Source organism: Rhinatrema bivittatum, unplaced genomic scaffold, assembly GCF_901001135.1.
Source record: "Rhinatrema bivittatum unplaced genomic scaffold, aRhiBiv1.1, whole genome shotgun sequence".
Taxonomy (NCBI): Eukaryota; Metazoa; Chordata; class Amphibia; order Gymnophiona; family Rhinatrematidae; genus Rhinatrema; species Rhinatrema bivittatum.
In genome coordinates, this window is record NW_021820764.1 from 137,963 (window position 1) to 150,972 (window position 13,010).

A 13,010-nucleotide genomic window follows, 5' to 3' on the forward strand; every position below is an offset into this window, starting at 1 on the left:
AATCTCTTGCTATGGTAAGAACATGCCATACTGGGTCAGACCAAGGGTCCATCAAGCTCAGCATCCTGTCTCCAACAGTGGCCAATCCAGGCCACAAGAACCTGGTGCAGCAAGAGGATTGGTAGTAACTTATATACAAGGGACTTATAAAAGTGTAGGTAAAGTGCATCGCAAGGTTAAAAACAGTGACTTGTGCCAGAATTGTGTGCAAGCGTGTGTCAGAAGGTGGAATAGGAGGGCAGAGGGCAATCTAGTCCAAAGGGCTTGGCTGTGTTGTCACAAGATGCTCCCTCTTAAACTCATTCTTATGCTGAGAAGTCTAATTATTTCCTAATCTTTGGATTACCAGTTCAGCACAGGCAGCCACTGAGGTTGCCTAATCTAAATCCCATTATGCACCGCCCTTTTTATTCAAATCACTTGGGCTCCTGACCGACATGATCAATATTTCTACTCAAGGGCGGATTGCCCTATCAACGGATTGGGCTTTCCCCAGTGGGCCGGTCACTCCCATGGTTTCCATTTTTTTTTTTTGGGGGGGGGGGTCAAGTTTAAAAAAATATAGATTGCTGGAGGGAGCTGGGCTTTTTTTGATGGGTGCGGGACAGAGAGTGAATGATGCCGGGGAGGGGGAGGTGCGGGGGCAGCGCAATAATTGTTCGCGCAGGGCAGCAAAAAAAGCTTGCACCAGCCCTGGAGGCCATGGCCGGAAGATACACGTGCTACAGGGAAAGTGCATGAGGGCGTTGGATACCTCATGGGTCAGTTTTGAAAAAATCCCCCGGGGCTATATGTTCCTGCAATCCGCCCGTTTCCACATGAGTAAAATTTTCTCTTTGACTTGATCCCATCACAACGTACATAATTCTTTCCTAACCCAATACAAATGTTCATTTTAGCAAGATGCTGCTGGCTGGGGTGAAGTGGCATCCCTTCTGTTACACAAGGAATGGCCCTTCTTTCTGTTCCTTAAGTTCGTGGGGGCGGAACAGATCCATTAACATTTATAAGCCGGCTAGACTTGGGGATCACCACCTCCTACTTCTGGCCTGGAAGTGAGCAAGGTAAACAGGATCTCGCCATTAAGATCTGACAGTCACTTCCAAGTGACCCAGACTGGCCATTGTCAAACAGGATGCTGCTGCTCAGTGCTCTGACCCTGCATAGCAAAGCACTTCAGTTCTTTTTATGCCCAGCTCTTCGTACTTGATTTATCTCAAATTTTTTTTTTTAATCTTTCTTGCACATTATGACTTCCTGGTGTTTTGCTGTTAAAGAAAAATGTTCAGCTCACAACCACCACTTTAGGTTCCAGAACTACAACTCCCAGATTGCATCAGAGACGATACCCAGGAAACTGTCAGGATTCCTCCCTACCCGTCACCTGATAAAGGACGTTTATTTATTTATTTACAGAACCTTAATATTCAGCACTCCTGAAGAGGTTACCCCTTTCCACTCAGCAAATCAGAGTGAATGTTTTCCCTGTCAGGCACAGAAGGGTGCCACCCCCACCTCCATTAGCCAATCATAGAGGCCTCCCTACACATCTTCCGGTATCACGTGCGCAGGAAAACCGGCTTTTTCACCAATCACCTCGCCCTCGTCGGAGGGGGAGGAGCGCAGGGAGGGGAGCGCAGGCGCACTGAGCCAGGAACAGGGCCGACGGCCGGCGGTGGCGGCTATGGCGGACGGAGAGCGCTCCCCGCTGCTCTCGGAGCTCGCCGGCGGCAGCGGCTGCGGCTGTGACGCTGCAGGCCCCGCCACGCCGGGGCCCGGATTGCTGCTACCGCCGCCACCCCTGCCTTCCTCCGCCGCCCCCACGGGCTTGGGAGCCGCGAGCCAAGTGCAGGGTGAGTCGCGCTGTGACGTCAGCTCTAATTATTCACGAGGCGACCACGCCCACCCGCAGAGGCTACGCTGATGAGGAGGCGGGCCTCGAACCCCGAGCCATTGTTTACGACGCTTCGCAGCCAATGGGGGAAGCTGGAGACAATGGGAGCAGGCGCGGCGGCCAATCAGAGCGTATGAGTGGGGGCGTGGCATTTTACCATAATATTTATCACATATGTGCTATAGTTCTGATATAATATTCTGTCTTGTCAGCTTGTTGCATGCTAAGTTACTCTGTCTGGGTGCAGAGTATCACAGTTATGTAAGATGTTCAGGTTTGCTTGGTATTTATTTTTGTAATCACGCCCGTGTGTCCAAATCGATTCTGGATGATGTACGACATAATCTCGTATTTTAGAGGGGAGGGATTTTAGTGCCGGGTGGAAGGATGGCGTCAAACCATGATGGGGGGAAAATGAGCTGCCTGCCTCTCCATCCATCCCTCTACCAGCAGCTTACATAAAGGAGGGGGTTACTGTTTCTCTCTTTCAGGGTTCCCCCCGTTCCCCGATGGCCCGCCCTCGGTGCTGCCGGGAGAGGACCCCCCTCTGTACTCGCCCATGGCCAGTCCCGACAGCGGCAGCACCCCCATGATCACCTGCCGCGTCTGCCAGTCGCTCATCAACGTGGAGGGGAAGATGCACCAGCACGTGGTGAAGTGCGGGGTGTGCAACGAGGCCACGGTGAGCAGCTCTCGCAGCCCTGGATGCCCCGTGCAGGGGACTCCCTTCCGTCCCCCATGGTACGCAGAGGTGCCGCCTTTGACTCTTGCCCCGGAGATGTCACAGGCAGGGGCACCCCTTTGGCTTTTAATCCAGCATAGGTCACCCAGGGGCTCTCCTGCAGCTCTTGTTGGGGGGTACCAGGTATGGGGGTTCCTCTCTGGCTCTTGTCAGGACATCAGGAATGGCCTTTCAATTCACTTCCTTACCCTGCTTTTAGCAAAGAGCTATTGTGCATGGTCTTTCTCCTTGCTCCCTTCCTCCCTCATCAGGCATGACTCCTCTTTCAGAGCGAAGTTTGAATCTCAGTATTCCATGACTGAGACAGTTCTTCTGCCAGCTGGCCTCATGCGCACTCCTTGATCTCAGTCATATTCAGATTTAGATTAATTTATCGGCATGACAAAATTCCTACTAAGCTACTTCTTTCAATTTTGGTAGAGGGCTCTTCCGCGAGCTCCCTGCAACATTAGCGGGTAACCCCTCTGGCCCAGTCCCCAGCAGGGCCTAGACAGATATTGCTGGCAGGCCCATTGGCATTAAAGGATCAAGAGCTGATCAATGACCCATTTTGTCTCTATGATTCCTCCCATCCGGTACCAAGATTGCCAAGTGGGTTCTCCCAGAGACCCAGCGCTGGGTTAGGAACATCCCAATCCTGGATTATACGGTGGAGGGAGGTGGTATTTACTTTCTGGTAATACCTCGCTTCTCTCCCCGCTACAGCCCATCAAGAATGCCCCTCCAGGGAAGAAATATGTGCGCTGTCCCTGCAACTGCCTGCTAATCTGTAAAGTGACGTCTCAGAGGATAGCTTGCCCGCGGCCTTACTGGTGAGTGACTGGGATGAACTGGAAGCTACCTGCACCCAGCACACGGTCAGGGACTCTAACCATTCTCTTCCTGTTCTCCCCCCCCCCCCTCCAGTAAACGGATCATTAATCTGGGGCCAGTGCAAGCCAGCCCTCAGAGAGCCGAGCCACAGCCGTATGGAGTCCGAGTTATCTGCGGACACTGCACAAACACTTTCCTGGTACGTGCACAGAAACGACCCATTAGAGTCTGTCCTACTGCTTTCTAAATGTTTGCTGCTTCCGATGTTGTTTGAAAGAGTATGGTTTATTACATTTGATATACTACAGGTATCAACCAGTCCCAGTGCTTTACAAAAGAAAATATTCATTATGTTAAAAGAAAAAAACAGCACAGACCACAACTAAGCCAGAATAAATATATTACCAATTAAATACACTACAGAACCATGATAGAAAAAAGATCAAAGATTCCTATTAAACAAATAGGAATCAAAATATGGGCCAGAAATAGCAACATCTTTGGTACAGTGATCTCGCATCACAGAAGTCACAGATAAGAACCTTAAAAGGTCATTCGGTCCATCCCAGTTCCAGGGATGATCCCTCACCCAGAAACCATCCCATACAGCCGTGTGTCTGACCTACTCTTAAAACCAGTCAGGTAAAACAAAGGAATAGATGCCTTGGTCCTTTATCAGTTGTTTATTAAAGTAGAGACGTAATCTTTTGACGATTTCATCTCATTCAAAATTTGAGACTCATGATTGCTTAAGGTAAAGATGGATATTAAGATTGGTCATTATATACTGACAAGAAATTCTGTGTCTGTATGAGCAACATATCAATAATAGATTTCTGTTGCACGTTTTTTAAAATGACAGATGTCACAGTTTTTTAAATTGAATTTAGTTTTACAAGTTATCTGCATGATAGCTAAAAGCTTTTTAAAAAATGTTTTTTTTATTTACTGATTACATTTATTGTATGATCTTTTTATAGCCCCCGAGACAGCGGCTGTTGAGCTGCGAAACTCGGCCCGAGTCGGGCATGGTTTTAAAAGATTACGTCTCTAATAAACAATTGATAAAGGACCAAGGCATCTTTTCCTTTGTTTTACCTGACAGCTATTATAGATCGCCTCCCTCTTTGTTTTTTGGGACCTACTCTTAAAACCCTCCAGTGACAGAGCTCCTGCCAGGTTTGACTACCCACACGTCTCCTCTGCTGCATGCTAAGCCCTGGACACTTTGCTGACAATTCAAGATAGGCTTGCGCTCAGCAGCTAAAAGATTTAAGGGCTTGCAAATCCCTCTTTCTATGCTCTGTGGGCTGAGAGGCATGGTGGAAGGGTTTTCACTCTTTTTTGTCTCTCTCATGTCTTTTCCCCCTTGCACCCGCTCAGTGGACGGAGTTCACAGCTCGGACCCTGGCCCGATGCCCTCACTGCAGGAAGGTGTAAGTGATGCTGTTTACTCATTTTGTCATGTGTTGAGTGTAGGTTGGAGGGGATCCTTCCCTCTACTACCATTTCAGGTGTGAGGTAGGAGACATGGCTAGCAGAGGCCCAACCGCCTAGCCCGCTCCTACTGGGAGAATGAATTTATTTAAATGTAATATCCCACCTTATGTGAAATCTAATTAACAAGTCCGTAACATTTGCACCCTCTCCCCACCCCCGAATTTTTCTGAGCGGTGATTTAAGACCTGGGTTCTAATCCCGGGTCCCGCTGCAGAGGTTCGAGGAGTTGGGCTCCATTCTTGGCTTGGGCTGGAAGCAGTGTTCTCTCCAAGCAGCGAGTAGCTGTGTGCAAATGTATTTTTCATGTGAGCAACAATTTTTTTAAACCAACTGTTTCTGAGCACCAGTATTAGCCTTGCATTTCTGAATATACGGCACAAAAGAAAAAACATTTCTATGAGCAACCACGTCAAAGCTAGGAGCAACGCGCACAAATGCATCGGCGTTGCACACGTGCTCAGCTTCGAGGGAACAGTGGCTGGAAGTGATACTGAGAGCCTTGGCTTTCCTCCCTCATCTCTAGCACCTAACTCCTTGGACTGGGGAGGGGGGAGCAGGAATTTAGCACCAGTGCCCTTATGTGATGGGGAGGCTCCTGTGGACAACAGAACCCGCCCCGAAAGGGTGAAGGATTCTAGGTCTGACTGCTGCTTTTTTGCTTTCAGCTCCTCCATCGGACGGCGGTACCCCCGGACGAAGTGCCTCTGTTACTTTTTCTTAGGTTTATTGTTTGTGGTTGCCGCGGCTGGACTGGCGGTGAGTACCAAGCCCCTCCTTCCTTACCGCAGGGAGAACCAAGAAGGAAGCAGCTGGACAGATAACCCCATGTCCCAGCACCGGGGAGGGGGCAGGGGTGACATTAATCAGACACAGGAGTGGGGGGCATGTTTGGTCTCCCCCGGGGCTGCTTTGCTCAGTGCTTTTAACAGCTTGGTTCCAGCACTGCCCGGTGTGCTGCATGCTCTGGGGAAGCAGGAAATGGGTTTGCGTTGGTACCGTGAATCTAGTCTGCATTCGGGCTGGGCTCCCGTGTAGGGTGTCATTTCTTGCATCACAATTAGTCACAGGGTGAGGATGGTGCCTTGTAGCTGCGGGCGACATGTTGAGGGTCACCGGGCCCCAGTCTTCCTTCAGCGTGGGATGAGGGCGGCTGCATGCGATGGGTGTGACAAGTGATATTGTGAGCATCACCGCTACTAGATATCGTGTCGCTGTGCGACGATGGCTGTGGGTGACATCGTAAGGGCCATCATCACACAGGGAACTGTCCCTGTGAAACACTGTTTCCATGACTGCGTGGGGGGTGACGATGGTGCATTGGGATGTCTCGGGTCGCTGTTGGCTGCCCATGATGGGATCATGCTGCCTCCCATTGCAGGTTGGCACGTGGAAACACGCGCAGAAGTACAGAGGAATCTACGCCTCGTGGGCGCTGGTCATCGTGGTGGCCGTCGTCGCCATGATCCGGGCCATCTACTGGGCATGCATGAGGGTCAGTCACCCTGTCCGGTGCTTCTGAGCCCTTCCCCCTCTCCTCCTGCACATCGCAACGAGGAACCAGACTGAAAGAATCTCAGCACTTTTCAGATCCAGAGCTTCTCCAGAGCCCACCCACCCCCAACCCTCAGCAAGGAACGAGAACCTCAGCAATCGCCTTCTGTCCAGAGCTTCTTCCGAACGTGACAGAGAGAACCTCAGCTTTGCACCTCACAGCTTCTCCCGCGCCCCACGCTGAGGATCATGAAAGAGAACCTTGCCATCATCTCTCCATCCAGAGCTTTCCCCCGAGCCCCACGCCGAGGAGCGTGAGCGAGAGCGGCAGCCTCCTGCGCCCACCACGGCAAGGAACTCGGCCTCCAACTCCGGTCCAGTGCTGCTCAGTGAGCGAAGGGTGGAGGGGAGCCTCATCTTCCAGTGCATCTTCTGGCTGGAAGCGACTCGGGCTGTTAGGTTGCTGAATGGTTATAGTATATGGAGTCGCCCAGCTGGCCGGTTCAGGGCATTAATTGACTTTTTTTTTGTGTCACTCTGCAGCCCCCTCCCTAGATGTGTGACAAGAGGGCAGGATGTGCAAGGTTGGGTTGGGTAATGAAGTCCTTCCCAATGCAAGCGGGGGACACCATCAGTGGAAGGAATGTTTGCCTGTAGGACGGCCCCTGCTGTTAGTGCCACCCCTTCCCCCGAGGTTGTAGGGCCGGATGTAAAAATGCCCACAAGTCACTTTGGAAAGAGTGGGTCTTATGCCCAAGAGCTGAACCCATGCATGTAGGAAAAAGACAGCCAGGCTTTTACCTCAGCGAGTGTTTGAAGCAATGTCCTCGGCGAACGCAGCCCGATTGCATCCGTGGGCCTGAGGTCCTGCAGAAGGCTGCGGTTTAAAATGCGACTGTTAACCTGAAGCAAAAGCACTTTTCCCTCCCCACTTCTGGGTGCACGTCAGGCTCTTTGATGTTTTTACGGCTGGGGCCTGGAGCACACAACACCGGCTTTTGAAAGCAGACCCTTCTCCTGCCTTCAGAAAAAGGTCCCGATTAATCGTTTAATCTGCTGCCTCCGAAAGCCTTCTTTCAGCCGGGTCTGGGCAGCACCGCCCCAGATTCTGCATCGGCCCAAGCTTCCTCGAATTCAGAGTCCCCCTGAGGAAGGGCTCCACCCCCCTTCTTCTGACAGCAGCGGGAGTAGTGCTCACATCCGCAGGCAGATCATCTTCTTGCGATTGCCCCCGAGCCCATCAAGCCTCTTCTCCTGCAGTCCCCAGCTCGCTTTCCACCTCTGTACACCCCCCACAGTATCCCAGACCTTTCCCCTCCTTTATGCAAACTTCTGCGCTATCCTAACCGCACAATCTAACTGGAACTCTTCACTGAAGGATCAAAACGCTTGCCCTGTACATAACAGCTGTGTGCCACCGATCGAGAAACTGACATGTAAATAATATCTTTTTAATTTATAGCTCTTCCCCGACCCTCTCAGGATTGCAGGGAAAGGGGCGATTGATTTTCTTCTGTTTTGATTTTTTTTTTTTAAAGCACCAGTTGCGATTTGTTTGTTTTTTTTAATGTCCTTGTGATTACATGATTTTTTTTTAATGTGTATGTATATTTGCTGGTATATTTTACCCCCATCTGTCCTGGTAGCCATCATAAAGCTGGAAATAAAACTGAATTGTAAAAAGGACTTTTTTCTGATCTCTTGTGCTTTTTTTCCCCCCTTTGCTAAAGACTCCACCCATTCCTTCAGAGACAGAGGTCAGAGCAGTCGCTCCCAGCCTCCTGTGAGAATTACCAGACTATGATTCGGGCTGATCTAATATAAAAAACAAAAAAAACAACCCACAGAACTCATTTCCCAGTTAAAGCAACAGCAGCAGCACCTACCGTACCTTTATTTTTATAGTTCGGTGGGCTGCAGCAACTGGAAAAAATAATTAAAAGTCATACTTTGCCAGGAGGAGGTACCTTAAGTGTTTATCAAGATGTTGGAAGCTTCTGATTAGCTGTTGCCAATGTCTTGACTTGTGAGAAATTCTGAAAAAGGTGCTGCAGTGCTGATCATCATCAGAGGCCCATGCACATGGCAGACTGGTATACAAAGCATGAGTACAGCGAGGAAAAAGCACCGGATTATATACAATGCGCCAAAGCCCTCTCTGGACACAAAGATTATTAATAAACTCTACCCATAAACCCTAAGCTGAGGCAGCCAAAGATCCTGTGGTACCCAGAGAAAAAAAAATTAATTAAAAAAATTCAAGGCACTCTTTATAGAAAACCAATGCAATATTTTATTAGGACTAAGGATCCCTGGGTCCTTCCCCATCGATTCCAGTTGCCAGTTTCCGGGCACCACATTCAGCCCTTGGTGCCATGCTTTTCTTTGCCGTGACAAAAAGCTGAAGTCTGGCCAGCTGGATGAGGGCTTCTCCATTAATCGCGCCACGTCACCTCTACTTCATCTGTTCGGTACCTGTGGAGGAGAGATGGGGGCAGAGCTGCTAACACTGTATTGTCTCGGATCATTTCCTGTGCTAAAGATCCCACACTAGTTCAGAGGTCGGAGTTCAGAGCAGTCATGCCCAGCCTCCTCAAAACAGCTCAAACACTCTGTCACCGATGGCATCGCACGCGTGCACACACATCCGGCTGGTTCACTTGTAGCCAAACCTACGTGCGACACCATCTCTAGCGCGTCCGAACAGGACCCTGCTGACTGACTTTCAATAAACAGAGGCAGTAACACGTGTCGCCCGAGACAGGACAATTCTTCCCACTTTCTGTGCACAGCTGTAAATTACTTTTATATTAAAAACGGAAACAAATCACTTAAGACTACTGCCTCCCCTCCCCCAGTAAAATTGTGCTTGAGTCCAGATTATTAAACCCTTGCTTTCTTCCACTTCCCTGCAATACAATTTTGCCTTTGCAGTTTCGATTCTCTTTCGAGAAAGACGGAGGTGTGACCTTGGATTGGAGCACGGGGGGGGGGGGGGGGGGGGGGGGGGGGGGGGGGGGGAGGGGTACCTCTGTGTGATCCAGGACTGGTCCAGCGAGGTGATCTGCCCCGAACGGAACATCTCCCAGCCGGCCTGTGCAATCATCGCCCCGTTGTCAATACAGAATCTGGGAGGATGGACGCAGGCAGAAAGAAACAGGCCAATTAGAACGGAAGCCAAAACTCCCAGCTGATAAACTCTCTCACCAGCGGCAAGTTCCCAAAGCCGTGCAGGACAGAAGCTGAAACAAACAGACTCCAGCTTGACATTGGGCATCCGAGCATTAGATCAGATGCTCAAGTCCTTGGGACAGGATCACATCCAGCATGTGTTTAGGAGGAAGTTAATGCATCTTTTGTGAGGTTGTGCCTCTAACCCTGCCACTCAGACTGTAGGTGCCTCATTTCTGATCAGATGCTTAACTTGTCTCTCTAGACCTTTAAAGTATCCATGTTACTCTTTTATGTGGCTCACTAGCACACAGCACATTCTCAGCTTCCTCTTCCAATGCCACTTTGCAGTAAAAACGACAAAACAGAGCAGATCTAAGTCTGGAATCCATGCAGACTTTCCAGTCTACACTGCCATGTGGCAAGCCTCTCATCCCCACCCATAAAGTACCTTTCATCTGTAGCAAACAGCCGGGCCCCTCGCTCTTTGCACATGACCTCCATCATCTCCTGCAGCCGCACATTACCTGAGGAGACACGGAGGCTTATTTTCTGAAACTCAAGATGAGTGGTGATGGGATTCTCCCATTGTCTGAGGATTTCTGCTTACAGAACACAGCCTATGCTTTGCATTCCATTTTAACTCTAATAACTTATTTGGGGGGGGGGGGGGAGGGGAGGAAATTGTTAACCAGTAACCTGAGCAGATCTGAACTAGGAGTACCAGAGTAGACAAACATTTGGGCAGCACCTTGAAGGGTGCTGGCTCCAAAACTTGCTTAGTTTAGAATTTAAAAACAAGGGGATGTGGCTGTAATAAAAAGGTGCACACCTTGAATTTTGAAACATTAAGATAGAAAAGAAAAGCTAGATAGGACTAAGACCCAACGAGGAGGGTGTGGCTAGCAATGCTGCATCATATGGGAAGGTACTAACATCAGGCTGGAAGTTCGTACATCCTACCCCTCCGACGATCAGCACCTCCTGAGAGCCACAGTGCGCCATTGCCCGCTCCGTGATTTCTACCAGCATGGAGAAAAGTGTCTCCTGGGGAAAGGGAGAGACAAAAAAAAGAGGGGAGTAAGAGACAGCACTGGATTCAGGACTTGCAACAACTGTGAGCCAGGTTGGAGCAAAACAGACAAAGGCAGATTGTCCTCCTTATAAGCGACAGTCTTTTAGGCCAGATCTTCAGATGGTTCCACATCACAAGTTATGCAGGCCATCCTGGCTTCCACTCCCACCGCAATAAATGCTGGGAATTGCATCCTGTCTGTCCCTGCCGCAATCAGAACCCAGCCCTGGTATCCTGCAGTTGACAGACTGCAGTGAAAACAGTACTATTTCAATGGATCTCTTTCTGCAGGTTGGTGCCAGAGAAGCAAAATGACCCTTTCTTCACAATATGCACCACCCCCCCCTCCCTCCCTCCCTCCCCTTCTTAAACTTCCACCAAGTGCGATTACCTGGAGTGAAAAGCAGAGATCTTCTGCGGTGCAGTCCCCTGACAGCAGCATCTTATGAGCAGCCTCCTGCAGAAGAGAGTGAGTGGTGAGGGAAGTCAGCGACCACTCAGTATCCATCCAGCTGCCTTCCTTTGCCAAGTCATGTTTCTAACCAAAAATGGGCAAGTTCTACTTGCAAGCTTTATAGTCTGGGGAGGAACAGCCTGTTGCCTCTTCAATAACAGAGACTCGGATAAAGACAGGACGTCCACATCTGTATCTGATTATAACATTACCTCAATATAGGAGAGGATCCCTGAGAAGGAGACATCCATTCCTTTCACTGTGTAGGGCAACTCCACAAATTTCTTTCCTCTGTGGATGGGGAGAAAACATCCTGAGGTGCAATCACTCCAGTTACATAGTGAGAGAAAGCTTGAAAGACTCGAGACAGACCCTGATTTGAAAACAGGGAATGACCATGTCCAAAACAAATTTGAATCCCTTTCCTTCATCCCTGGGGGGGGGGGCAAGAGGGTCAATCACTCACTTTTTAGCCATCTGTTCAATATTGTAGCCAGGACTGGGGTCATTCGAGATCTAAAGTAACCAACCAGAATTGAAAGCTATGATTAGCGTTGGCCAGAGATCCACAATATGCAACAAAGTGAATGTACGAGAGACTACAGAATTGAGGTGCGGAGTTCCCTTCCACTCACCTTCAGCACACGGGCAAAGCGGTCCAGGCAGTTCCCCACAGCAATGTCGATGGTCTCTCCGAATATCCTGTATCTGTGCTCAGAATATGCAATGACCTGTGGAAGCAGAGCAGCAGGAGCATTAATGGAAACCCAAAGCATAACACTCCACCCCCATGTGCTTGCCTTGGGATACAGAGCACATACCTGGGTGTTCCCTCCACTCACATACAGGACTGTGGGGTTCTCGGCTCCCGTGATCAGCCGTCCCATCTCGATATGCCCAATACAGTGATTCACTCCCAGGAGGGGCTTCTTCCACAGCTGGGCCACCGTGCGGGCCACGATGGCCACAGTGAGCAGAGGGGCACCCATGCCCGGCCCTGTGTTGCACAAGACAACATAAGAGATGGAGAGACAAGCAGAGAACAATGAAGTGGGAAGGAGGGGGGGTTGGAAAAGGAGAAAAATAAGCCTGATAAAGACAAACTCCCTTATATGGAAGGCATTTTCCAGTCACCAGATCATCGAGTCAGCCTTAACTCCCCGCTTTCCACTTTGTCACAGCCTCTCTCTCTCTACCCGGATTAAAATCCCTTTCTGAGGCTGCATTTAAATCTTACATCCTGGATCTCCCCTTTCACTGCCCTGCAGCGTATTTCATCGGTGTTTACCATAGGCACTTTTCCTGAAGTCTCTCATTATCTGGTCTATATGACTTGACTAGACAGTAGGCTCCTCGGGGCAGGGACAGTCTCTCGGCCGCATTGCTAAGGGAACGATCAGAAAAAAACAGGAGAGGGTAACCGGGTGGAGGGAAGCGGCGGGACGGCACCTTTGGTGTAGCAGACGCAGTCGATCTCCTGCGGGGTGAGCCGGGCTTCCTGCAGCGCCTCCTGCAGCACATCCAGGACACAGGCGCGGTGGTGCCGGGCGGTGTCGCTGGGCTGGAAGCCTGCAGAGGGAAAACGCGAGAGGCGTCAGGGGCAGCGGGAGGGTAAGGGGTTCTCCCCGCGGCTCGTCCCATACCTTGCCCGGGCGGGGTGATGTAGGTCCGGCGGGGGTTGGCCAGGACAGCGCCGTCTCGGACGATGCCGACCCCGATCTTGTTCGCGCTGCCCTCGAAGCCAATAATGACGGTCATGGCTGGGAGGAAACAGGGGAACCGAACAAGCTCCGTCCGCACGCTCCCGGCTCCCCCGCTGCGCAGCCGGCGCTTCCTCTTCCTGCCTACGCAAGCGCCGCGCACTTCCGGT

General features: G+C 50.5%; 2 protein-coding genes across 5 annotated transcripts; one reads left to right on the top strand and one right to left on the bottom strand.

The window, feature by feature from the left end:
* Positions 1-1,448: 1,448 nt before the first annotated feature.
* Positions 1,449-8,126, top strand: LOC115082103 (type 1 phosphatidylinositol 4,5-bisphosphate 4-phosphatase-like). The gene is made up of 7 exons (XM_029586367.1): positions 1,449-1,853; positions 2,386-2,576; positions 3,342-3,448; positions 3,543-3,648; positions 4,833-4,885; positions 5,615-5,705; positions 6,328-8,126. Exons 1-7 carry the CDS (start codon positions 1,685-1,687, stop codon positions 6,466-6,468), a joined length of 858 nt encoding a protein of 285 aa, XP_029442227.1. The 5' UTR covers positions 1,449-1,684; the 3' UTR covers positions 6,469-8,126.
* A 583-nt stretch (positions 8,127-8,709) lies between these two features.
* Positions 8,710-13,001, bottom strand: LOC115082099 (probable tRNA N6-adenosine threonylcarbamoyltransferase). Of its 4 annotated transcripts, none has more exons than XM_029586363.1 (11): positions 12,784-13,001; positions 12,590-12,709; positions 11,962-12,137; positions 11,776-11,871; positions 11,607-11,656; positions 11,353-11,431; positions 11,078-11,143; positions 10,568-10,658; positions 10,063-10,138; positions 9,470-9,682; positions 8,710-8,915 (listed from the first exon to the last, which is right to left on the bottom strand). In XM_029586363.1, the coding sequence occupies exons 1-11, from the start codon at positions 12,896-12,898 to the stop codon at positions 8,876-8,878; spliced, it is 1,122 nt and encodes a 373-aa protein (XP_029442223.1). In that variant the 5' UTR covers positions 12,899-13,001; the 3' UTR covers positions 8,710-8,875. The 4 variants fall into 4 exon arrangements, 2 of the variants coding, with proteins under 2 accessions (XP_029442223.1, XP_029442224.1); XM_029586364.1 differs by having other exon boundaries at positions 9,470-9,568; positions 12,784-12,999; XR_003854073.1 differs by lacking the exon at positions 8,710-8,915 and having other exon boundaries at positions 9,470-9,568; positions 10,548-10,658; positions 12,784-13,000.
* Positions 13,002-13,010: the final 9 nt, after the last annotated feature.

Bases quoted from the DNA above. Each gene is read 5' to 3' on its own strand.
- LOC115082103 (XM_029586367.1), top strand. From the start codon at position 1,685: ATGGCGGACGGAGAGCGCTCCCCGCTGCTCTCGGAGCTCGCCGGCGGC. The intron at 4,886-5,614 runs GTAAGTGATGCT...TTTTGCTTTCAG, and splicing joins TGCCCTCACTGCAGGAAGGT to CTCCTCCATCGGACGGCGGT. The intron at 5,706-6,327 runs GTGAGTACCAAG...CTCCCATTGCAG, and splicing joins TTGCCGCGGCTGGACTGGCG to GTTGGCACGTGGAAACACGC.
- LOC115082099 (XM_029586363.1), bottom strand. From the start codon at position 12,898: ATGACCGTCATTATTGGCTTCGAGGGCAGCGCGAACAAGATCGGGGTC. The intron at 11,432-11,606 runs GTGAGTGATTGA...CCCCATCCACAG, and splicing joins ATTGAACAGATGGCTAAAAA to AGGAAAGAAATTTGTGGAGT. The intron at 9,683-10,062 runs GTACTTTATGGG...TGTTTGTTTCAG, and splicing joins CTGTTTGCTACAGATGAAAG to CTTCTGTCCTGCACGGCTTT.